At 50.3% G+C, this 24,183-nt stretch overlaps 11 protein-coding genes across 11 annotated transcripts; 6 read left to right on the top strand and 5 right to left on the bottom strand.

Annotated features, from left to right (window-relative positions):
• Positions 1 to 542: 542 nt before the first annotated feature.
• A1O9_03219 (uncharacterized protein) lies at positions 543 to 2,047 on the top strand (the record flags this gene model as incomplete). The annotated part of the gene is made up of 2 exons (XM_013408787.1): positions 543 to 906; positions 966 to 2,047. The coding sequence occupies 2 exons, from the start codon at positions 543 to 545 to the stop codon at positions 2,045 to 2,047; spliced, it is 1,446 nt and encodes a 481-aa protein (XP_013264241.1).
• A 355-nt stretch (positions 2,048 to 2,402) lies between these two features.
• On the bottom strand, positions 2,403 to 3,311 carry A1O9_03218 (uncharacterized protein; the record flags this gene model as incomplete). Its single annotated transcript, XM_013408786.1, has 2 exons — positions 2,403 to 3,202; positions 3,287 to 3,311. 2 exons carry the CDS (start codon positions 3,309 to 3,311, stop codon positions 2,403 to 2,405), a joined length of 825 nt encoding a protein of 274 aa, XP_013264240.1.
• A 1,299-nt stretch (positions 3,312 to 4,610) lies between these two features.
• Positions 4,611 to 5,535, top strand: A1O9_03217 (uncharacterized protein; the record flags this gene model as incomplete). Its single annotated transcript, XM_013408785.1, has 2 exons — positions 4,611 to 5,265; positions 5,327 to 5,535. 2 exons carry the CDS (start codon positions 4,611 to 4,613, stop codon positions 5,533 to 5,535), a joined length of 864 nt encoding a protein of 287 aa, XP_013264239.1.
• A 918-nt stretch (positions 5,536 to 6,453) lies between these two features.
• Positions 6,454 to 8,978, top strand: A1O9_03216 (uncharacterized protein; the record flags this gene model as incomplete). Its single annotated transcript, XM_013408784.1, has 14 exons — positions 6,454 to 6,503; positions 6,558 to 6,679; positions 6,751 to 6,854; positions 6,937 to 7,004; positions 7,049 to 7,094; positions 7,143 to 7,554; positions 7,604 to 7,728; positions 7,776 to 7,831; positions 7,880 to 8,093; positions 8,146 to 8,156; positions 8,301 to 8,329; positions 8,375 to 8,599; positions 8,650 to 8,872; positions 8,921 to 8,978. The coding sequence occupies 14 exons, from the start codon at positions 6,454 to 6,456 to the stop codon at positions 8,976 to 8,978; spliced, it is 1,743 nt and encodes a 580-aa protein (XP_013264238.1).
• Positions 8,979 to 9,872: 894 nt separating this feature from the next.
• Positions 9,873 to 10,970, top strand: A1O9_03215 (tryptophanyl-tRNA synthetase; the record flags this gene model as incomplete). The annotated part of the gene is made up of 4 exons (XM_013408783.1): positions 9,873 to 10,016; positions 10,159 to 10,274; positions 10,326 to 10,459; positions 10,513 to 10,970. The coding sequence occupies 4 exons, from the start codon at positions 9,873 to 9,875 to the stop codon at positions 10,968 to 10,970; spliced, it is 852 nt and encodes a 283-aa protein (XP_013264237.1).
• Positions 10,971 to 12,754: 1,784 nt separating this feature from the next.
• A1O9_03214 (uncharacterized protein) lies at positions 12,755 to 14,016 on the top strand (the record flags this gene model as incomplete). Its single annotated transcript, XM_013408782.1, has 2 exons — positions 12,755 to 13,172; positions 13,262 to 14,016. The coding sequence occupies 2 exons, from the start codon at positions 12,755 to 12,757 to the stop codon at positions 14,014 to 14,016; spliced, it is 1,173 nt and encodes a 390-aa protein (XP_013264236.1).
• Positions 14,017 to 14,491: 475 nt separating this feature from the next.
• A1O9_03213 (uncharacterized protein) lies at positions 14,492 to 15,554 on the top strand (the record flags this gene model as incomplete). Its single annotated transcript, XM_013408781.1, has 2 exons — positions 14,492 to 14,693; positions 14,824 to 15,554. 2 exons carry the CDS (start codon positions 14,492 to 14,494, stop codon positions 15,552 to 15,554), a joined length of 933 nt encoding a protein of 310 aa, XP_013264235.1.
• A 586-nt stretch (positions 15,555 to 16,140) lies between these two features.
• A1O9_03212 (40S ribosomal protein S1) lies at positions 16,141 to 17,134 on the bottom strand (the record flags this gene model as incomplete). The annotated part of the gene is made up of 3 exons (XM_013408780.1): positions 16,141 to 16,789; positions 16,870 to 16,980; positions 17,121 to 17,134. The coding sequence occupies 3 exons, from the start codon at positions 17,132 to 17,134 to the stop codon at positions 16,141 to 16,143; spliced, it is 774 nt and encodes a 257-aa protein (XP_013264234.1).
• Positions 17,135 to 17,627: 493 nt separating this feature from the next.
• On the bottom strand, positions 17,628 to 19,435 carry A1O9_03211 (seryl-tRNA synthetase; the record flags this gene model as incomplete). The annotated part of the gene is made up of 6 exons (XM_013408779.1): positions 17,628 to 18,209; positions 18,287 to 18,796; positions 18,878 to 19,039; positions 19,111 to 19,181; positions 19,245 to 19,345; positions 19,404 to 19,435. The coding sequence occupies 6 exons, from the start codon at positions 19,433 to 19,435 to the stop codon at positions 17,628 to 17,630; spliced, it is 1,458 nt and encodes a 485-aa protein (XP_013264233.1).
• A 386-nt stretch (positions 19,436 to 19,821) lies between these two features.
• A1O9_03210 (uncharacterized protein) lies at positions 19,822 to 21,234 on the bottom strand (the record flags this gene model as incomplete). Its single annotated transcript, XM_013408778.1, has 1 exon — positions 19,822 to 21,234. One exon carries the CDS (start codon positions 21,232 to 21,234, stop codon positions 19,822 to 19,824), a length of 1,413 nt encoding a protein of 470 aa, XP_013264232.1.
• A 1,982-nt stretch (positions 21,235 to 23,216) lies between these two features.
• On the bottom strand, positions 23,217 to 23,958 carry A1O9_03209 (GTP-binding protein rhb1; the record flags this gene model as incomplete). Its single annotated transcript, XM_013408777.1, has 4 exons — positions 23,217 to 23,459; positions 23,514 to 23,642; positions 23,704 to 23,843; positions 23,904 to 23,958. The coding sequence occupies 4 exons, from the start codon at positions 23,956 to 23,958 to the stop codon at positions 23,217 to 23,219; spliced, it is 567 nt and encodes a 188-aa protein (XP_013264231.1).
• Between the last annotated feature and the right edge of the window lie 225 nt (positions 23,959 to 24,183).

Raw genomic sequence — 24,183 nt, 5'->3', positions numbered from 1 at the left:
TCTGTTTATGTTTTGCTGTGTGTTTAAGATGGATCAGTTTCATTCATCACAGGGCTTGAGTTGCCGTGCAGGACGAGTACTATTCTCTTGAACTGCGATTACAGACACCGCGGATGGCCGCCAAAGCTACCTAGGGACAGGTAGGAACGCCGTGCCCAAACAATTTGTTGCCGCGCCGCGGGGATAGTGGCTTTACCTCGGATGAAATCTATTTTCTGAGACCCATGTCCTAGGATAGTTCCCTCAACTCCAATTAGGCGCCTCTCGGACATGATCAGGGCTTATGCCCAGCAGCTCGACTCGTACGTACGAGTATGATGCACACTGAAACCCTCGGGTTGAGTCACCCCACTCTCATGGTTACCTGAAATGGAACGCCTTGGAGTGCCTTGGTCATGATGTATTCTCGGCGGCGTCAACTCTGCTTTTACGAATACAGGCTTGTTGATATATAGTATTTAGAAGATTCTGAGAGCCCTCTCTTCCCTCTCTAAATTTCTTCTTGGAACCGCAAAATAACGTGCAAGACAAAAGTCTTCAGCATGTCGGACGATGCAGCAATCAAACAACTCGAGGATGTCCTGGCGCTCCAGAGGAAAGCATTCCTGAAGAACCAGTGCCCCTCTATCGAGGAACGAAAAGCCAATATTGGGAAAATCCCAGGGATGGTGATTGGAAACCGAGAAGCCATCCTAGCTGCAATGAACAAGGACTTCGGCAACCATCCCAAAGCAATGGTCGACATGGTGGAAATCTTGGGCGTAGCAGGAAGAGCTGCATATGTCTTGTCTCAGATCGACAAGTGGACAGCTGCTGACTCCAGGGATGTTGATGCACACATGTACGGAGCCGACGCCACTGGAGAGATACGGTATCAGCCAAAGGGTGTGGTTGGAAACATCGTCCGTGAGTTGATATTCGTCCCTGAGAATGAATGTTGAACTTGAGCTTATTGGATGACTTAGCATGGAATTTCCCTCTCGATCTATCACTGGGACCGCTATGCGAGATGCTCGCTGCTGGGAATCGGGTGATCATCAAACCGTCAGAATTTACTCCAGCGACTGGTACTCTCCTGGCAAAGATGATCAAGGAAACATACCCCGAGGACCTCGTCACTGTGGTGAATGGAGGTCTAGATCTCTCGAAACGCTTCTCGCAGCTCAAATTTAATCACATCCTTTATACAGGCAATCCTACAGTCGGAAAGCTCGTGATGGCCGAGGCTGCGAAGAATCTCGTGCCGGTGACACTTGAGCTCGGCGGGAAATGTCCAGTGATCATGCAGAAGGGCTCTGTCACAGACGAAAATGTCGAGATCATCATTGGCACCAAGCTACTGAAGAACGGTCAGATGTGCATATCGGTGGACCACGTTGTGTGCCCTCGAGATGAGGTCGCCGCTTTCACCGCGGCAGCAGAGCGGATGTTCAAGTCGAAGTTGGCTGATTATACCACATCGGCAGACAACACCGGCATCATCTCTGAGCGCCACCTCAGTCGCATCAACAAATTGGTAGCCGAGGCCGAGAAAGCCGGTGTGAAATCAATCAAACTTGGTGGAGACCTGCCCTCAGACAACACCAAGCGACAGCTTCCTCTGACACTCTTGGTCGACCCGGGACGAGATCTAGAGGTAATGCAAGACGAGATATTCGGCCCGATCCTACCCATCGTACCCTACGATGATCTCAACGCCGCCATCGACGAGATCAACGCCGGTGAACGACCGCTCGGTCTCTACGTCTTCGGCGACGACGTTGAAGCCGCCAACAAAATCATCGAAAACACCAATTCAGGCGGTGCTGCGATCAATTGCGTCGCTATACAAGGCGCGCTGCCTTCACTGGGCTTCGGCGGGTCAGGAAACAGCGGAATGGGTCGACACCACGGAATCGAGGGCTTCCGTGAGTTCTCGAACCCGAGAGGTGTGTTTACTCGTTCAAGAGCAAACGCCGATATGCTCAAGGCTTTCATGCCGCCGTACGCGGCGCTGGGCGAGCCCTTGGCGGAGGCGGCGTACAAACAAGCGATGGGCGCCGCGTAGGGAGTCAATGTTGACTTGGGAATGGAATTGGGATTTCACTGAATGAAAATATCAAGAGGAATGTAGAGAAAATTCCTCTCTCCTATCCAAGAGGGGTTCCATTGTTTGATCCGCCGTACCTTAATTCTTCAGCTGCCTGACAATCTTATTCGTCTGTCATCTGTGTAGAAAGAATTCGCTCATGACTATATCAGTACATCACGAGCACTGCTCCGCCATTCTCAACCAATTCGCTATAACCGGGGCAATGACAGCTTTCATTCCCGATAGGACATCCCGAAAATAGACACGCCGGTCGATGCAAGAGCCATGACAAGACTGTCGAGGTGGCTTTGGCGACAATCCTACCAGGTCCCTAAGTATCAGAGGTCGGATTGTTCGTTTCGATCCTCGTGAGCAGCTTCGTGGTAGTGACATGATACTTGGCGGTCTGGGTTGTGTTGGCAAGCTGCTCGACGGGGAAGAAGCGGTCACAATTGGAAAGGTGACTGAGGTTAGAATCTCGCCCAAATTGGGTAGCCTTCGCAATGCCTCCAGTCACCGTGCCGTCTTTCGCGACCTCGCTACCAATGCGGAAATCGAGGCCGTACAGCGTCTGGGTGGTGGTCGTCTTCTCAATGACCTTGTAGTGGAACTTGGTGTGGGGCGAGATCTCGGTCGATTCGGTCACGGTGGTGGTGGAGCTCAACGTCTGGCTGTTCTCGGATGTGCGAGTCTTGTCGAAGCTCGCCTCCACGCCGAAGGAGAAGCCATCAATCTCGACCTTCGATTCAACCTTGAGCCCTGTAGTCTCGCTGACCGTAAGACTGGTGCTTTGGCTAGTGGTCTTGGAATAGCTGAACTCGAAATGCTTGGTCTGCGCGCTGTCGTTGTTCTCGACGACCTCGGTAATCACCTGGCTATTGGTGACGGGATCATCGAGCTCCGTAACCACGTATGGACCCTTGGAGATATAGACATAGACGCTGTGGCCGTCCAGCGATAGATCCCGTGGGATCATGGGCATTCCTACGAAAGGAAAGGTTGATTTCACAGCGAAGAGAGGCAGGTTGCCAGAGAGCCACCCGTTACTCGTGTGGGTCATCTGAACGCCTACTTCATTGTTAAATGCAAACGCAGTATCGGTATTGGTGACTGCCCACGCGTCGTGGACACCTAGTCTGTCAGGGCTCGTTGCGTTAAGCTAGCTTTGTAGGTCCATGATCATCTCGAGATCTTCATGGGTGGCAATCCTTCCACTCTGGGGTTTGCGACCGGTGGCCATTTTCTTTGCAGGTAATGATGAGGTTGTATCGCTGAGTGCGAATATTTGCGACAGTAGTGAGATATCTATCTAGGTTCTGGCGTTCAGGACCGCTATGGCAGTGGCGGGGAAAGGGCGTCTTGAAATACCTTTCAATTCCCATGAGGCGTCGAGGGCACCATGTCTTAAGCTTCAGCAACTTCAGTGAAATCTTTTCGGGCTGACGGCCACCATCTGGAAATAACACACCCAGCTACTCCTCATTGTCCGCATAGTAGAGAGTATATCACAAGCAGCCAATAAGTCTTCAACAAAAGTAGACAAAAGCAGCAAGTGTTTAGAAGGGCGACCGCCATCTGGGAATAACAACCCTACCTACTGTCGATTGTCGGGTACGATGGAAACCATTTTAATGAGCAACCAATATATTATCCGCATGGATGGACAAAAGGAGGAAGTGGTTCGAAGGAGGCGTAATCCTGTTTCAGTGGCTGGCTAGCTGAGCATACTGATATGTTTTCTTGCTTGTGAGCGTCCATGCAGTCAACGCTGGTGGCTTTATTGCGCTGAGGTGGCTGTGGTGTGGTGCGGCTGATTCCCCCTGCCGTGTCAAGCAAAGCTTCACCAGCCACTACTTACCACGGCAAAATACCCGTGAAAGTGTCGCCGACCAAGGGTTGTGATGAATGACTGCTCAAGCGGCTGATTCAACTGTCAGGACGCGTGGCTAGATGGAGCAAGTGTCCTTCTCAAAGTTATTGTCCGAGTTTGTCTTCGCAGTTATGTAGCGGGATCTTCTACAATGGCAGCGCTCAAGGACCTTTGTCGAAAGCGACATGTAGACCGCAGCCTCATCACGTGACATTAACTTTCCTGCCAAGCTACGGAGATCTTTTTCAGAGAGCAGCCCGAATCGCATACCCAGGTGTTCAATGATTGATCTACAATCTTGTTCGCAAGCCTCACCTCCCCACCTAATGTGATAACCTGCAGTCATTTGCATAAGCTTGGAGGCAGCTTGTTTGCGTCTCTCAAAAGAACCCGGGCATCCTACAGTGGCTGCTGTTTGCCAGCATGTTGGCGCCTCGTTGCCTGCGAACAGCTCTCGAGACCTGTCGACCTTGTAAGGTAATGGCCATTCCTTCCAGACCCACAGGAAGTTTTGATGTGAAAGTTCACCTCTGACTGACCCAAACTATGCAGACGAGCCCACTATTCTCCCGTGCCAGAGTAACACAGTCGCGGACCCGCCCAACGCGAGATTTCTCCTCCAGCGTATCTAGATGCACGCCTCCCGAAGACATCACTGCCGGATTTCCAATGCCAGAAGTCGGTTCAAGGAAAATACAGGGAATGAATGAGGTTGAAACACCTTTGCAAGCAGATGGACGTGAAAGAACGCCGCAAACCGATCAGACACACAATCCATCGTCACCGGGCGGCGAGCCACCCAGTCCTCAGAAGTCCCCCGTGCAAGCCAGAACTCCAGCAGCATCGCCGTCTACGAGAACAAAAGCACCAATCCCTGTGGCACCACAACAGCTTTCAGTGCAAGACTCTAACGACCTCGACCCGGCCACTGTCAATGTGCCGCCTAACGTCCTTGCCGCCTTCCGCACTCCTCTGCGCCACAAGCCTACCCATGGCATTCCAGTCGCCTCTCTCCAGATGCGGTCCTATAGTGTGCGAAACCTCGAGTTCTACGCCGATTTTGCGGTGCGTGCTGCCTACTGGCTTGGGCTGCCCTGCTCAGGTCCCGTTCCCTTACCGAAAAAGATAGAACGCTGGACAGTACCGAAGTCACCCTTCATCTTCAAGAAGAGCATGGAAAATTTCGAGAGGATTACGAGACGGAGACTTTTAACCATCTATGATGGAGACCCGGAAGTTGTGGAGGTTTGGCTAGCGTTCTTACGCAAGTGGCAATTCTACGGTGTGGGAATGAAAGCGAACGTCTGGCAATTCGAGGGCCTTGGTAAGCTTTGTCTGACGGTGGATGGCTTTGTGATCGAGTGCTAATCCTTCTTCAATCACAGATGTGGCAGGAAAAATGGACAAGCAATTCGCAGATCTGGAGAAAGAGCTTGATGAGAAACTCCGACTATTTGGTTTCAGCAAGGCTGCGGCAGGAAATCGTAATTTGGTGCAGATGATGCACAAACAGGGCGTCCGAGGTCCCGGTGTCCCTGTCACAGACGTAAGGGATAAGACGAGAGATCCCTCGGAGCAGACCTTCTTCACCTGATGAAACGTCCGCACTGCATTTGCGGAAATGAGAGCGGACCCGAAAGTAGGAGGAAAATCTGTTGTACAAAAGAATACTCACCGCATATGGGACCACCATCTTGTGCAAAGCTTCGCCGTCCTTGCATTGTACAGAGTACAATGGAGATGTAAATATCAGTTCTAGCCATCAGACGAACATAACATTGGTTGTTGGCATTCCCATAAGCTTGATTTCTTCCCCTGCCTTCCATCAGCGGCCTCTGGAAAAACTATGTCGCCTGGAGGAACGTTCTCTCCCAACTTTCTCAGGCCGGAATCAGAGTATCTGAGTACAATAAGCACGGCTCATGTCATCATTGAAAGCCGTGATGTCTTAGATACTCTCGTGTGAATGACCATGCAACGGGAAATGCTGTATATCTACGATGATAGCACACCTGTTGGCCATCACACACTTAGCTAGTCCCACCCTCACCGGCAAGCCATGGTATTCCAGGACTATTAGGGCCCCATGTAATGGAAGTGGAATTATGAGATGCCCAAGGATGAGATACCGTGGCAGCGGAAGTGATTGGGGTAAGACCAGGATGGGAGAGGCAGGGAATCATTCCGCGCGTCCTCGTCCTCCTTCCCCCAGTTGCATTTTCGGGTATGTAGCTCATTGATGGAATTTGCGGGGTCTCCGTTTGCACGAACCAATCTCACAGTTACACAAAGTCAGAACATGAGAAAGACCGGGGGTTGAATTTGAGTTGCGTCTGCTTCACAAGGAACGGGTAGTCGCCTGCCCCATATATGTGGAATGTTTCCATTAATCTCACCACGATTATATTCAACTGATTGCCGACTACCATACATCTACCCAGGTATTCAATAGCGGATCGGATCCCCAGTCGTCTAGATATCATCATTTGTTCCTTTAGAGTAGCCTGTCACCATGTCGCCAGGCCGTTTGACGCACGAAGAAGAATATGACTTCATCGTTTGGTAAGCGAATCCTCGGGAGTATAGTTGAGCCACCGGGTTGACGATCTTCCCTAGCGGTGGAGGGACATCAGGCTGCGTTGTTGCTGGCAGACTGGCTGAGAACACCAATGCTCGAATATTGCTCGTTGAGGCAGGGCCTCACAATAAAGATCTTGAAAATGTTCACATGGTGGGAGGTAAGCGAATGTCTCTCAAAGAGTCCTTTGAGGCATTAGAATCAATACTGATAGTGTCTGCTCTCTCTCAGGATGGTCGAAAAACTTCGATTCTGAGACCGACTGGAATCTTGAGACAGAGCCAATGGACGGTGTAGATGGACGTCAGGTCAAACTCAGCAGAGGGAAGTTTTTGGTGCGTCCTGCCGCTTCAATCTCGATGCCGAAGACAATTCCTTGCCTCAATCTCAGTAGCATGCTCTGATTTCTGTTCCCAGGGCGGCTCTTCAGGTGTGAACGGCACACTCTGCATACGGGGAAGCAAGCAGGACTATGACGATTGGAAGTAAGTACTCAACTATTCGTGGAGTCCTTTGCTAAGTCATTCAGCCTTCCTGGGTGGTCTGGGGACGAGTTCTTCTCGTATATGAGCAAGGTAGCGCATATGCATAACATTTTGAACTCAAGATTGACCTATCGTTAGTCTGAAACGTTTAACAACAAACCATGGTTCCAGGCAGACGAAAAGGCTCATGGTTACGAAGGACCGCTTCACACTGAGCCTCATGATCTCGCTCCAATCTCTCAATTGATGCTTGAGTCCATGGAGTCTTCAGGTCTGCCCCTGGTACACGACATGTTTACCAATGGCGAAACACCACACGGTTGTGGACATGTTCCGAGGACGCATCATAAAGGCATCCGAACAACCGGCGCAGACTTCGTCACAAACGACCATCATAAAGCCAATATAGATATTGCGGTCGACACACTCGTCGATAAAATCAACTTCGAGGAGAAGGATGGCCAACCGCAAGCAACAAGTGTAACCTTGGTTGGCAAAGATGGTGAAAAGCATGATGTTAGAGCAACGAAAGAGATTATTTTGTCTTCAGGTAACGAGGAATCTGCACCGCAAAGTTGAGTAATCACTGATATCGGAAGGTGCTTACTGTTCGCCCGCTGTCTTGCTCCGATCGGGAATCGGTCCCAAAGCAGAACTCGAGCAGTTGGGCATCAAGACCATCGTCGATTCACCAGGTGTTGGGAAAAATCTCCTCGATCATCTCGTTGGTGACCACCGCCCTTTTCATGTCACACTTCTAACCGACACCAGATTGTTTTTGCATTCTATGAAGTCGGAAAGGACGGCCTCACCAATGACCATCTTGTGTATGCAGTTGCCAACAAATGCTCGGATCTTGTTAATTGATTGTCCAGTTACCATGGCGATGCCGCAATGGCTGCCTACATGCTTTATAAAGAGAAAAAGACTGGTGTCTTATCGACCTTCCCATTTGGAGCATTCGCCTTTGCAAGGCTCGATGATCGACTCAAAAATGAACCGTTGTGGAAAGACGCGAAAACACAGCCAGGGCGTGATCCGATGGGCCTAACAAAGAAACAGCCGAACGTTGAGTTCTTCACCACTGAGGTAAGTGATATCTTGCGGACGGGTGATTTGTGCCTGCTGACCTAGGAAATAGTTGTATGGAGGGTAAGTCACTTACCCGGTTCGATTGGAAACTTGTCAAGAAAATGTCCTCTTGTGGTGCTCTTCGCATTTTCTTCGATCTCTGTCATAGTCTCGTCAGCGTGCTTATTATGTGGACGTGACACCGCTGACGTTCAATTTGAAAAGCCCGACGCAATATAACGATTTCCCGATCGGTAAGTCTGTCATAATAATTTGGTAATAGTAACTAATGGGGACAGACAAGAAACAGGCGTTCGCGATGATCACCGAATTATTCTCGCCTCGCTCAAAAGGAACTGTGACGTTGAAGTCCACAGATCCATCCGAAAACCCCATTATCGACTGCAACTATCTCTCGGACCCTCTAGATCTACTAGTTTTGAGTGAAGGCTGTCAGCTGGGGAACGAAATCGTGTTGAAGGGTGCAGGAACCAGAGATGTCATAAAAGGCTCCTGGCCGCAAAGTATGTACTCAAGTGGAATTGTACCGAAACTTGTATTGACAACCGGCCAGCTGCCAATCATCATGCATTCACTACTCGCGAGGACTGGATCCCATACGTGAAACAAAATGCAACAACATGCTATCATGCTGCGGGCACCTGCAAAATGGGACCCGAGAGCGACAAATTCGCAGTACTTGACGAGAGGCTCTGCGTTCGTGGAGTTGGAGGCCTAAGGGTCGCCGACTGCAGCATAATGCCAACCTTGCACGGTGGTCATACTCAAATGCCAGCGTAAGCAAGACTTTATCAAATGTTGCAAATTTCACTGACCTTGAATAGATATGGCATTGGCGAGAAGGCTGCCGACCTGATCAAGGCAGCATGGGCAAAGGGTTGAGGTTTCACTCTCAATACCTGTCAGTTGGAATGTCTGCGATTGCAACAATCAGGCAGACTTCCTGCGATATGACCAGCCTGAAGGCCCAGGCTCTGGAGTAAGAAATCTTTTCGGCATTCAACCCTGTTCGAAATGACCTGTCCTTCTGTGCCGTGCTATCGGAATAGATATCACGGCATTGGGCTTGTGCACGAATTGCTGCGTACGCCATTTTTCATAGATAGCGACCTCTTGAATGACTAGGGCAAACGAATCTTTGTTTGCGACTATGTGAAGGAGAAATCTGAATGCCCCTTTTTATCGTTTTAAGAGCAGCCTCGCCAGATGTAGTACGGTACCGTGAATGAGATTTTGCGCAGTCTTGGCATCGCATCTTCGATCTTTCCATCACCTGAGCAGCTCCATCTCAGCTTCTCTTCTGTCGAACGAGTTGTTTATCCCTTGTACAGTCCATTCCTTTGCGTATCTTCGAATACGCGTTCACTCCTTTGCATGTTTGAAATGCTCGGTTATACTCTTCGTTCACCATTGTGGCTGCTTCGAACTTCCCAAGCCCGGCAGGTTCATCGAAGGCTTTTCACAAGCAAAGGGGGCAACTCGACTCAATGGACAGATGGTGCACCTGTCAAATTATCGCCTGCAAGCTTTTCATCAAATGCAAATAGCGATTCAAGTCTTGGTCAACGGCTAGTAAATCCTCAGACATCGCCTGGCAGACGCAGGATCGTCTTTTCAGGCATTCAACCGACCGGCGTGCCCCACCTAGGGAATTATATTGGTGCTCTTCGTCAATGGAAAAAGTACCACGGGGAAAGCTCTGATCCGAGGGTCACCTCTCAGTATTCAACAGAGCAGTATTTCTCGATTGTTGACCTTCATGCCCTTACAGCTAGCATGCCAAGAGAGGAAAGAAAGCAATTGCGTAAGGAGTCATTTGCTTCCTTACTTGCGATCGGGCTGAATAATACCGGGACTACTTCTGTCTTCTTCCAATCTGATGTTGGTCAACCCCTTTCTGAAATGACAAGATTGCTAAAGGTTAGCAGGTCTCCTATCATAGCGAGCTTATGTGGATCCTGAGTAACGTTGCTTCCACCGGCTATCTTTCTCGAATGACCCAGTGGAAGGTAAGAGTACAATCCTCCCGCAACAGATAATCAGCTGATAATCTTCTGAAAAGTCCAAACTGAATCTCCCCGATGAAACATCGTTGGCTGCTGACGAGGCTACTGCTGTGTTGAAGCTTGGACTATTCTCATATCCTGTCTTACAAGCTGCAGATATTCTTCTTTACGAGTAGGTCCCCACCGTGCGAGGCTTCATTGCACGGGCGCTTACATGACAAAGCACTGCACTCGTTCCCGTAGGCCATGACCAATTGCAACACGTCGAATTCGCTCGCACCCTAGCTAGAGGGTTCAATTCATATCTGACCGAGACCCAAGCTGAGCCTGTCTTTGCCATCCCGAAGGCAGTTGTGGGTAAGTAACTTGACGGATGATCCTGAGTCCACGCCTTCTCTTACCACTTCTAGTTCCTGGAAAGAGAGTCATGTCGCTCAGGAAGCCCACGCAGAAAATGTCAAAATCAGACGCTGATCCAAGATCACGAATATCAATTATAGATTCGCCAGAAGAAATCCGCCAAAAGATAAAAGGAGCCACAACGGATTCCATATCCGGCATTTCGTACGATCCAGAGAAACGGCCAGGGGTTTCAAATCTCATTGAGATCTACAAACACGTAACCGAAACGCCAGAGTCCTGTGACACTATCGCCCAAGACAATCAAATCATCTCTATGCAAGGGCTGAAAGATATGGTTGCTTCAGCGATAACAAAAGAGCTTGAGGGCACCCGCTCACATTTTTTGCAGCTAATGGATCAGAACAATGAAACACTCTCAGAAGAAATCCAACTTGGTGCTACCAGGGCGCGAGCAAAGGCCGGAATTACATTTTCAAAGGTCCAGCAGTCATTGGGTATCTCATAGTCTGCTTCTTTGAGCAGCATCAGCTAAACAGGCTGCAAGTGATGGTATTCAATAGGTGGAACGACAAAGTAAACAGCAGACACTTAAAGCAACAAGGCTCAAAGCCGACAAGGCATTCCCAGCCTGCGCTAAGGGTTCAGCAGCGCGCATATCATGCAAAATGGCCAAACACAAATTCAGCAGCATCAAGGACAGCTCCTGGCGCATCAAAGGAGCAACCAAACATGCTAATGAAAGCTTGTCACCAAAAAGGCTGGTCTTTATGTATATCTATCTCTCAGCTCACTTGGAAACACTCTTTTATCTTACAAGTTATCGTTCGTCAATTCCACAGACTATTGCTACAACGATATGAGCCTAGGGAACTCAATGTCAGTCCTCAGATCAATACACTCAAGACACAAACCAAGCAACATGACCGCGAGTCATCCTTCATGAACAATGCCTCGCGCATTTCCAACCACACCAGATTCCCCCTCTCCCACTGAATCTTCTGATGAGCAAGACCCGTCTGAAAATGTCATTGTTCCGTGGATTCCAGATCTCCCGCCTTCATCTGAGGCCTCCGATGAGCAACCTACGCTTGAGAATGTCGGTGTTCCATTGATGCCAAGTTTTCCCTCTTCTTCTGAGGATCCGAATGAGCAAAACACTACCGACGAGAACGAGATCTCTATTGCCGCATTGCTTCTCAAAGATCTCACGATGCATTCAAGCTATGCTGCAAACTCACACACCCACCGGGCCCAGAGATAATCACCACTACTATATTTGGCAACACTTCATCTGCAACTCTAGACTTTAAAGTCAATTTCAATGCTGAAACAATGGAGACTTTTCTTCGAGTTTGCCTCTTGGCCATGCGCGCTTGGGAGAAGACTGAGGATGAAAGAAGCCGCTGAAGGAGTGTCCACTCAGCGGGAGGAGAACGGCGATGAGCTACAACAGGGTGTGTTGATCTCGAGAGACGATGCTGGAGTTGCCGATGACTGGGCTAGCCTCTGGGATCTCTTGGATCTAGATGAAGCCATGGGAGTTTCGTTGGACCTGAGTGAGGGCGAGGCTTAGTCGGAAGGGCGTCGCAAAGTGAACAACTCAGACAGCAGAGCATTATCGCGTGAGGATTCTGCAGATGATACTCTGTGGATGCACAACAGGGCAATTGGTATGGGAGAAGTGCTCAGTGGGTATGCATGTTCAGGATTTACTAGTTTGAACAGAAGTGGGACAAAATGAAGCGGCAACAAACGATAGCAAAATCGCAGGCTACGAGCAATGGGAGGAAGCATGAATTCTATAAGAGGATGACTGTTGAAGAGAGCAAGGATGAGCCAGAGGGCAATGCTGGATCTGTTGTTGAAGAGTCTGGTCAGCCAGACCTCTGCACCAAAGGTGCTGTCGGTTTTGCTAGTAATCTGATCGACCGACTGAAAGGTCTTTTGATCATCAAGAAGGACATTCGTTTGCAAAGTGAAATACGTGGTTAACACGTTTGAGATATCGCATCCACTGGTATTCATATCACCCTCATTGTCCCCGTTGCAATTATGTGCATTGAGCATTAGCAGACGTTTCCCCGATGTCCTCTCTATGTCCCAGGGCCGCTAACGCAGAAACGTAGAAACTCAGTATCAGGCTCCAGCATAAATCGACCTCCCTGATCTTTGAAAAAGGATCAGTCTCCAACACCACCTTAGCCTCACGTTTCACAGTACTGTGCCACTTCCACGTTTGTTGCTTTGAGGTATATACAGTTCAATTAGCTGCCACGAGTGCATCTTGCCATGGCTTCGGTGGCCCTGCCACCCGCATCTCTACCAACAGCAACGGAACACACCACACCATCTTCTGAAAGCAGTCCACCATCCAAAACTCTGTCTCAAGAAGAATTCAACGCTTACATAAACGACCCTCGCCTGAATCAAGTCTACCAACTGCCGGCCGAGATGTTGCACGGCCGTTCGGAGCCCTTCCAAATCTCATACGCTGACTATGGCTTTCATCGCGAAACTGCGCGAGGCAATGGGGTTGAAGAGGAGCAGGTGCTCTTATTCTTTGGACCCCTCCTGTCCTCACGGCTGTGGAATGCTGCAAAGGATGGACTTGCGAAGAGGTATCGGGTCCGCATTATCAATGCAGAGCGTCCGGGAATTGGCAAGACGGACAGCGTGCCGTCTGAGAGAATGCTCGAAGTTTGGAGAGGTAAGTTCGTCAAGTTATTTTACTTCAAGTACACCTCCGGGAGGAATGCTTTCAGGAAACCCAAATTTTCTGACTAGCTAGCAATATAGAAGCTATTCCCGCCCTACTTCATCACCTGGGCATCAAACATGTCTCCGTAGGCTGCCACAGCGGCGGCACTGTCTACGGGTTCGACTTCGCCGTTCACAACCCGCAGTTCCTTCACCCGTCGCGGCCATATATCGCGATCGGCAGCCCCTGGATCCACTCGTCGCAATCGGGAATGCTGCTGTGGTCACTGGCCTCCTCTCTGCCGCGGTCTTTCGTCTCAAAGACCGACAAGTTGGCCTCCTTTGTCAACTCAACATTGGGCCCCATGCTGGGAATCAGCGCCGCCGTCTCAGGCAGTGTAGGACAGCTTTGGTCCCAGACGAGGCGCACGGGTCGCGAGGGTCCGGACGTCGACTTCGAGGAAGGATTGCGCCGCCGTATAGCGGAGCACGTCTTCGAGAGTAGCGTTCGCGGATTAGGCCAAGAGGCACAAGTTCTACTGCGCAATGGCGTCGAGAAGGACGGGTGGTCCGACTGGGGTGACTTCGACGTGCTAGCGCCCCGCCTAGCCGAGGCGGTGCGAGTTTCTAGGGGTGCCAGACTCAAGCTGGACGTGTTCTTTGCCGAAAAGGACGTTATGATTGGCGATGCTGGCACCAAAGGAAGCAAGTGGTTCGAGTCGTGCTGGAACAACGTGGACGGCGTAGATTTCACGAGCGAGACAGTCAAGGGTTCGGACCACGATAGCGTGTGGGATCTGCGCTGGGATGTCATGGAGAGGGTGTTCAAGACGATGACCCAAGACGCGGTCTAATCCTTATGTACAGACTTGGTCAAGGAGAGGAGCATTCCTGCTTTCAACCATTTCCAGACACCTTGATAAGAGCATCACAGCCTGGCCGCGAACACGAAGGTGCTTTACGATCGTGCCCCCCCAATTGACCGACTGCCCAAGCGAGTACAGCAATATGGCTACGTAGGCGGTCGGAGAGCCCTCGGTAATACCAAACACAAAAACTGTACAAATTATTGAAGGAGTAGATGGGTGGTTCTTCAAACCTGCAGCACAGCACTGTGTGCTGCCCTCGCACGCCCCTGAACGATATAGCAGCAAGCTGCATGACGTAATCCTATAAAGCAGCCTCGATTTGATTCTTGAAGCGGTAGTGGTTGAGCCCGCCGATGCGTTTAATTTATCTTTGGGAGAGCTGCAACTACCAATTACTTCATACTGCCGCAATAGCCAGCTACATTACCCAGATACATTCATTCGGTAGTGGGCAGCTACAATGCGCCGACAACTCGTTTCGGCATCGTGTTGGCACGCGTCCTCACGGCGATACTTCTCGAGCACTCGCTCTCGCGACGATGTGATCGACCTCGCTTTTCACAGGCACGACCCGCCGGCTGAGTCTGGCAGCAAGATCAAAGGCCCGCCCATCGTGCTGATGCACGGGTTGTTCGGGTCGCAGCGAAACAATCGCACGATGAGTAAGTAAGGAATACACTCTTGTGACCCAGTCCCCGACCGTCTTGTGCATTATGAGAAAGACGAATGACTAAACATGGGATCCTTTTGTTCCTTCTCGCAGAGTCCTAGCCAAAGACCTCTCACGACCAGTGTACAACATCGACCTCCGCAACCACGGCGACAGCGCACACTCTCCGGCGCACGACTACACATCGATGGCGGAAGACGTGGAAGCGTTCATCGCCGCACAGCAACTCCCAAAACCGACGCTGATCGGACACTCGATGGGTGCGAAAGTGGCCATGACACTCGCACTGCGGTCCCCCAACAAATACTCGGCCCTGATCCCCGTGGACAACGCCCCCGTGGACGCGGCGCTCAAGTCGGACTTTGGGAAATACGTGAATGCGATGCGCGAAATTGACGAGCAGGGCCCGCAGCACATCCAGAAGCAGAGCGACGCAGACAAGATCTTGGCGAAATACGAGCCGGACGTCTCGATCCGCCAGTTTCTGCTGACGAACCTGGTCAAGATGGCCCCGAAGCGTGCACCGGCGCACAAGGCGGGAGACCACCGACATGCGCACAAGACGGAGCTGAGGCTCCGCATCCCGTTGCAGACGCTGGCCAAGTCACTGCCCGCCATGGCGGATTTCCCGTTCAAGGACCCGGACGTCGCGCGGTTCGAGGGCCCGACGCTAGTGGTGCGTGGGACCAAGAGCCATTATGTCGCGGACGAGACGTTGCCGCTGATCGGAAATTTCTTCCCGCGCTTCGAGCTGCTGGACTGCGACTGTGGGCATTGGGTCATGGCGGAGAATTTCGAGCAATTTCGGGCTGGGGTCGTTGAGTGGATCGAGAGGGTTGTCGATGAGAGCTGATCTTGCCTTCCTCTCTCCCTAAACGAGATACTATTTCACACCTGCGCTGGTAGCTGCTGGTACCCACTTACCTGATCTGTACAACTTGGAGGACATCATTGGGTCGTAATTGACCTAGGTCAGGAGCAAGAACAGGCCAGACCAGAGGTCGGTAGGCTTGATGCTGAAGATGGTGGAGGCTATGTTCAATTGATCTACGAGGGACAAAGACAATAGAGTTGCAAGTCTACAAAGACGCCTCCATTCATGTTTCAAGAATTTTTGGAATTGTTGCAAATGCTATTTTTATCTAGCATTAGACCTTGTCTTTTGGGCCAGAGGCATCGATGGAACCATGAAACCATGCCCCAGCCATAGATGTGAGATTCTTCATGTCTCCTCGGGTTATTGCTTCCTGGCATTCGATGTTCTAGCGACCCATTGCTGTAATTGTATGAAGCCAGACCAGACCAAATTGGGCATGCCATTTGGTTATTTGGCTCTCACCACACCAGCGGAGAACCACTGCTACTCCATTTTGCCGCTCCTCGACCCTTTTGAGATCCATCATTCTACCCGATAAGTAGCATCAACCATAACACACCGTCTAGACGCTCTCCAAAGGCGCATGCTCCTTGAACTCGCGGTCGACCTTTTGGCCAGAGTCGTCCTGCGAGCTCTCTCCGTGCAGACCGAGCAGAGCACCAAGATCGAATTTGGGTGCCTTCAGTAGCTTGACCTTTCGGATGTGAACGTTCTGGAGAGGGTAGATGCCTTGCGTGCTCTTCTCGATCTCGCGGCCGATGACCTCAGGGATGAGTTTGCCGGTGAGTTGGGCGAGAGTGACGCTGGTGGCCTCGCGTTGGATGATCTCGGTCATCTTCTTGCGGATGGCACGAATTTGCGATGAGGCGGCGTATGTGGTCTTCTTGATTTGGTTGGGTCGACGCTTGGTGAAGGCAATGGCGAACAGTCGCAGGAGATAGTCGTCAGTGGTCTTGACGGTAACGTTGGCTTCGATCAGAGTTTGCCACTTTCGTACCAAAGAGCGGAGTTTGTCAGAAGTGAAATCGAGACCGTGGAAGTTGGTCAAGCAGTTCTTGCCCTGGACTTCATCGACTCGGAGCTTGACCTTACGGAAGGCATGGTCTTCGTCGTTCTGGAGGTCGGCAAGGGAAACTTCGAAAATTCGACCCTTGAGGGCGTCGTTGGCAGACTTGAGACCGGTTGTGCGGTTCACCAAGGTCTTCCCGACACTGTAGATTCAATTATGAGTTGTTTGTTCCCCATGCAAGTTTTCCAGTCTTATATCAGGTTGACTGTGGGTGTTACGTACTCTCTCGTGTTGAAGGTGGACGGGGCTTTGACTGAATACCAGTCTTTTCGAGTGAAAGGGTCTTGGGTTCTTTTCTTCAAGCCTTTCTTTCCTTTCGAAAGACGTTTATTCCTGTGAGCACAATTGGTGAGCTTTGATTCAACTCTGCCATAGATAGGATTGTGGGGAGAACGAAATCGGCTAGGGTGAGGGATTTTGGATTGAGATGCGACGGTTCTGCGAGAGTTTCGAGGGTCATTGAGTGTGCTTACTTTCCAACAGCCATGATTGCGACCTAGTCTATCTTTTGGGCAGTACAAAGGATAGATGGCCTTGTCGCAGTAGTTGTGGGTGTTTGTTGTACTGGGAATGAGAGGATCTCGACTCTTGAAAAATTGGCAAAGTTGCGCTGTGTGCGGGCGGACTAGTAACTCTTGGCGCCGCAGGGAAAGGCGCTAGGCAAATAAATAATGACAAAGTCACGTGCGCAAAATGGTTTCTCACCTCAGCCTTGCTCCAACAAAATATGGCACCCCTCTTCCACCTCGAGGAGACTGTCTCACGGCACAACATTGCAGGGCACAACGTATCTTGAAGATCTATCATCTTGCATCTCATTGCATTCGTTCTACCATCTCTGGGTAGCTGCGGGGTTTACAATCGTAGACCTTGAGTCTAGATACAATGCCTTTTCTCTAAAACTTCTGGTAGCCCATGTGTCATCAGTTCGTCCAGATCATTTGATGCCTCTAATCACTCTGACGCGATAGTCAAATCCTTCATGTCTTCAGGTCCTTGAGCTTATCAGCCACGCTATCTGCAGGAGGGTTCAGCTTGGGTCCACCATCAGGAGCACCTTCGGCCTTAGGCTTGGCGGGCTGCTTCGCCTTCTGCGAGATTGACTCTTTGGGCAGGTCTTTTGTGTATGGAATGATGTCCGGGGTGCCTGGGGGCATGTAGCGCTTCAACACTTCGGGAACCTCGAAGCCGTCCTCCTTCTGGTAGTTCTCCAAGATGCAGCAGAGCGTCCGCTCCGTTGCACAGAGGGTGCCATTCAAGGCGTGAGCGTATGTCTTTCTCGAATCGATGGCTCCCTTCTTCTGGCCGTATCGGATCTCCAGTTCGCGAGTCTGGTAGTCGGTGCAGTTCGAGCAAGAGACCAGCTCCTTATACTCACCTTGGTAGGGGAACCAAGCTTCGAGATCATACTTCTTCGCTGCAGCGTTGTTCAGGGCACCGGAGACGATCACCACGACTCGGTATGGGAGACCCAACGACTGGTAGAATTCTTCGGCCGTCGTTTTCATATCTTCCAGTGCTTGCCACGAGTCTTCAGGCTTGGTGAATATGAATTGCTCGATCTGATAACCCATGTGCGTCAGATCACAAATCCAATGAGCGTGTAGCGAAAACGATAAAGCAGAAAAAGGAAACTCACCTTCTCAAATTGGTGTATCCTGTAAAGACCCCAAGCATCTCTACCATGAGCACCGGCCTCCTTCCTGAAACACGTGCTATATCCAGCGAACTTCTTGGGTACGTCCTTCTCCGTCAACCACTCATCGGCAAACATGGCCGACAAGGGCTGTTCCGAAGTTGCAATAAGATATTTATCTTCGGAATCCTTGTCCTCGATGACCTTGTACAGCTCCTCGTCGAACTGCTCCAGCTGCGCAGTCTTGGCCATGTACTCGGCTTTCATAAAGAACGGCGGCTGAATGGGATCGTAGCCCTTGGCGTAGAGAAAATGAAGACCATAGTTGATGAGGGCCTGGTTGAGTAGCACACCCCATTTCCGTAAGAAGTAACCACGATGGCCAACCAGCTTGACGCCACGCTCGCCGTCGTACACCTCCGCCCGCGTCATGACTTCATGGTGCGAGAGGCAGTCTTTTTTCTCGACCGTCACGCCCTCGGGAGCCCATTGCTTGACCACCTCATTGAAATCCTACTTGGGAGAAATGTGACTTTGATCAGCTTTCCTGCTGCTCAAGGCTTATAACTCAGACAGTGGGTGTTGTAAACAAACCTCGTTATCGTTGACAGGAACTGACTCATGCACGTAATTTCCAATGGCCTTGCACTTGCGATCTCTTAGCCTCTCTTTCTCGAGGGCCTCGTCTTCAATTTGTTTCTTCTGCTTCTCCAGGTCGGTCTTCTCTTGGAGTAGGTCGGTGGCATCTTGTTTCGCCTGCGCCCCCCCTCCCACGTTAGCTTCTGATCAACATGGCCCCGAGAGGGACGGGAAAATTGCGATCGCACCTTCCTCAGCTTCCCAATCTCTTTCTGGACCGCATTGATCTTTGCGCCGATTTGTGATGCTTTGTATCGTGCTGCAGCGGAGACTTAGTCTCTGTTTTTCTAGTGTGAAATGGAAAGGACAGGTTTGCACCAACTTTGGTATGCGTCGTTCCACAGATCTATGGCTTCATCCACAATCTCCGCGGGGGCATATCGTCTTCTTTGGCTCTCAATGATCTTTTTGGGATCTCCCCCTCTGTGCGCAATGGGTGAGTTGGGTGGTCAACCCAAGTTTGGGAGGACGGGGTCTTTACCTGGAGGCGATGAGATCTTGTGGGTCAATCATTGTTTCGGAGACCAGAGGAAGAGGGAAGAGGGAAGCGAAGATTTGGGAAGCGAAAGAATGTAGCAGGTCTACGGGGCTGTCTGGAGGAACTGTGAATTGTATCTCAAAAGCGCACGTGTAGAAATTTGGGAAATATTGTTGCCCCTCGATTTCTGGTCGGAGCCTCGTGAGTCACTCCGAGCCATCAATCCAAGCCGATCAACTCAAGTGCATCCGGTCACGCCTTGCTACGTAAAATTAGGTACGGAGTACGGTACGTAGGCATACGAAGCCACACATACAATTGAACAATCTGTACATTCTATCATTGAACATGAGCTTTTCTTTGCTTTGTGCACCTCTTTAAAATGCATCCCAAACACTTCAGATGTGTTCATTGCGCAGGTTCAGGTACCTCGTTCCCATTTTTCAAACAATTTAGTCTGCAGCCACCTTCCAAACGCCACAATCTTTCGATCGGCTCTTGTAAAATAATCCGCTGCCCAAATCACTACAGTAGTCATGAAAACGGTGATCGGTATATACATCCAGTATGACTCTGGATAATGTGCCGCTTTCCAAGGAGCCATACGGTCATAGTACAATACCCACAAAAGTGTATTGTGCATGGCATAGATTCCAAAGGAAAGTTCCCCTATATATAGCGATATGCCCCAGATGAGAGGTTTTTGGAGGCTTGGTGAATACTCCAGAGCTGTAATGGTCAAGATAGCTCCGATGCTAAGCCAGAAATGTTCGGCACCGTCAGAATAGTGTGATGGTATCGCGTAGATAAGGTATTGAAAGGGGAAGAGACCTTCGATCCCCAGGTCAGGGGGCTGGCTGAGAAGTACCAATCCGACGAAGAAAAGAGCGATGAATCCGCTCTGCTGTGCTATTGTAAGCCCTGGGTTTCGAAAGCTGTAGTTATTGTCATCACTTCGGAGTTGTGGTAATTTCGTCTGTGCTTGACGGCTTGGATTCCAACTCAAAGACATGTCCGCAATCAACATGCCAGCTACGAAACTGGCGACGTAGGTGACTTCCCAATAATAGGAGAAAAGTATAACAAGAGATGAAACGCTCATTCTTGATCTTGTCGACATCTTGCAAGTCGCTGTGCAGAGAGCAAAGAGGATGATACTCCCCCTGAATTCGACAGGTATGGTCCACATCTGATCAAGGAACTTGGTTCGGAAGCCCTCCACAAAGTACCAGCCATCGACGGCTTGGAACGGATTGCTAGAATATCCAACATCATCGAGCCAGTCCCAGAATTGTTCCCACCAGGTCGGCAAAGCCATCAACTGCTTGCACCAGCCAAGATGAATCATAATCATCGTCAGGAATGTCGCCAAGGCGGTGGGGACATACAGTCGAAGATATCTCCTGAACGTCGACGATGCCAGACAGTCCAATAGTTGTGCCGATTGCTGGGTTCTCATCAATTTCAGCATCCGCAAGCTCAAAACATAGCCGGATATGACGAAGAAGAGGCTAACCATGGCTGGGCCAGCAGAGTAGAGGCGGAGAATCGGCTGAGACATAATGCCGCCGTCAGGGTACCCGTACATATGGAACATGTAAACAACGCATGCAGCGTAGCCTCGTAGCGAGTCGAGGTACGCGGTTGATTGAATTTGATCAGGATTGTATCTTAGTCCTCTCGGTCGCATAAATCGTGGCAGAGCACTCTGTATGAAACCCCAACCAGTTCTCAGTTTAGAAGGGACTGGCTCTTTTATCTTCTCGATGTCGAAATCTGTGTGCCCATAGTCAGGATCGTCGGGTTCTCCAAGTAATGGTACAGGTTGCTCCATATCTAAGAGTTCTAAAAGTCGGAAGACAAGGCGACGGACAAAGCCAATTGCTCCTCGCGTTCCCTTTATCAGAAAGAATACCAGAGCCATAATCAAGAAACCCATAACCACTACCAGCCTGATGCGCCTCTATCCTTTGAGATTTGGGGCGTTTTCATGTCATGGCTGTCTGACAGTGACAGGACACGGACACGTACCAGATGATGTCGGTGTTGCCAATGACGGCGCAGGACTGATAAGCAAAGCGGAGTCCCAAGCTCCCTTCTAGTAAATCGAGAAGATTCCAGCGGAGAAGCAAGCGTTGGTCTCAATGTCAAACCTGCAAAAACGTGAGACGAGGAAGAATTGAAGTCGATGCTCGGGTTTCGACGTGGAATCTTTACCACCCATACTCAAAAGATCTCAGGGCCTAAAGGGGGAGTGTTTCCAATCCGAGTAAGATCCAGTAGATCCAGGATCTAGAGCAGGCGTACTCCGTACCAAACCGTCCCTCCGACGAGCAGGGGTTTGTTGTGGCGCATTTTGCGAGTAGCCAACGGGTGCCACGCGACCTTGGGATCTATTTCGCATAGTAATCTTTTCCAAACTGGCTTTTCGAGGCGGGAAACGGCCAGTCATGAGGGAGATATCGATCCCTGGAACCACTTGAATACCCCTGACTAAACCTATTTAGCACTAGCCTCGATCCTATCTTAGCCTTGCTCCATTCAAGGGCCGTTCAAAGTGGGAATATTAAGACTCGGATTAAAGTCTCGATATGCATCATTGTTCTGGACGATCGCAGTGGGCGAGGGTGCGCATGGAAGCTGTGTCAAATTATCCCTGAATGCATGTTTCAGTGGTGGAATGCGTTCCGAACGGACCATGTTCTAGGTAGCATAGCCCTGAGGAAACCAGTGTACGGTCCATGGCCTAGCACGGATGGTCTTTTTTCGTGAACTTCAGCCATGAAGGCACGCAGATCGATGTCGACGGTTCAAGGATGGGTAGAACATCGCACATCTCATCGAACCAGAGCCGAGGCGGCCGGACTCTTGAAGTACGTATCGATTTGACGTCGTTCCTGAGAAGCTGTGAATGTTCGATCTTCAACCTTTCTATGGCACAACAAGATATCTGCCCGCACGCGTGAACACGATGGATAAAGACTTCCGCTTGTTTGATCTGCAATGAGAAACCCAACTTTGCTAGGGAATGGTGTGGTTCTGATGGTCCACTGATGGAGCTTGAGGCGAAGAAAAAACAGTCACGCTGTATGCCCATGGAGTGTTCACTGGATAAAGAAAAGTAAGGGAAATTGTCCTGTGCCTGATGCATTGCGGGAAGAGATCCATTCGCATTCAGCCAGAAGCGACCGGCAGGCCCCCAGGTAGCTGTCCGAGTTGGATGGTGGGAGGTTGGGCAGTGACCAGATTCCCGAGGAGGTCAGGCAGGTACAAATGGCAATTGCTGGTGGCCCTCAGTGTACGCAGAAGAAGTACTTGCATAGGCACTGTTTGAGGGTGTTGGTGGGATTATCTAGAGCGTCTGTTATGAAGCTGGAAGAACTGGAGATGGATATAGACCATTCAAGATTGGGTTTGGGAGAGAAAGGGTATTACTATAATAGTCTCAACCGTTGTCACCTATCTTGTGTGGCTGGACTCAATAATTAGGCTAACTGGAGCATGAACGGTGCTCTGCAAGAGAATAACTCGAAACAAAACCGCCTGCTTTCTATCCTGATTTGAAATGTCTATCCCTGGATGGAGTCATAGTAATCCAACAGCGTCCTACCAGAGCCCATGCCCATGTCAAAACGAACGCCGAGTAATGCAAGCATCATACATTTCCATCAACCGTCAAACATAACATCACATCAAATCCCGCCAAACTTGCGTCGCGTCAACTACCCACATCGCGCATACACCTGTGGTCCAGCAATGGTCCTTGAAGTGTACCTCTCCAAATACGACGCTCAAGTGCAGTCGCATTGTCTCGTATCACATCACGAGGCACTTTCCACCTCCGGCGGGCTTGTCGGGTTCCTGAGACTTCTCGATTTCGGCGATCATCAGCTCAAATGCCTTGGAGACATTTTGGTTGTTTCGGGCGCTGGTTTCGATCCAACCACACTTCAATTCTTGACCTAGTTGTTGACCCTCCTCAGCAGTCACCTTTCTGGATTTGGTTGGGTCGACATCGCTCTTGTTGCCTACAATCATAATGGGTACGGATTCGGCTCCCTGTGCAATGCGTTAGTCCTATTTTTGCACCTGGTGGGAAGTGGTGGGATGTACTAGATGATTGAGAAGTTTATCCCTGATGATCCGCACCATGTCAAAAGACTGCCTGGAGGCAACCGAGTAGACGATCAGGTATCCATGGATGCCAATGTACAACTTGGAGTTCATGAGGCTGTATTCATCCTTTTGCAGATTGTCAGCGAATAGTGGTCCTCCCGGGGCCTGTATCGTTTTCTTTGCCCACCTGTCCCGCAGTATCGATAATCTCGGTCAGAAATGTCTGACCTTTGTGTACAATCTCGTGACTGAATGTGTTTTCGATGGTAGGGTAGTAACTTTCGACGAAGTGACCTTCGCAGTATTGGACGGTTAGGGATGATTTGCCTGCACCCAGCGGTCAGCCTGGTGTCTCTCCGATGCCGAGGGTCGCACCGGCTCACGTACCAACCGAACGGCTACCCAAGATGGCAATCTTCCGCTGTTTAATTGAGGGAGCCATGTCTTCACTTATCACTTGTGGAAAAGTAGTCCTATGGATCGAGCGAAGTGGAAGCGTCAGAGACCCAAAAAGAGAATCGAGGGCTCGAGAGTTGTGGCCAAAAAGATTCCACAGTTCCAAATCCAGGTACGGATGAGGTAATGCGCTAATGATGTGCTGCCCAGCTTAGATGGAAAGAGACGGACGGATGGAGGGCATGGGAGTGATTCTCCCCGAAAGAATAGG

Source organism: Exophiala aquamarina, assembly GCF_000709125.1.
Source record: "Exophiala aquamarina CBS 119918 chromosome Unknown aczIA-supercont1.2, whole genome shotgun sequence".
NCBI classification, from domain to species: Eukaryota; Fungi; Ascomycota; class Eurotiomycetes; order Chaetothyriales; family Herpotrichiellaceae; genus Exophiala; species Exophiala aquamarina.
The sequence above is the reverse complement of the archived record's forward strand: the minus strand, read 5'-3'. Positions and strand labels throughout refer to the sequence as shown.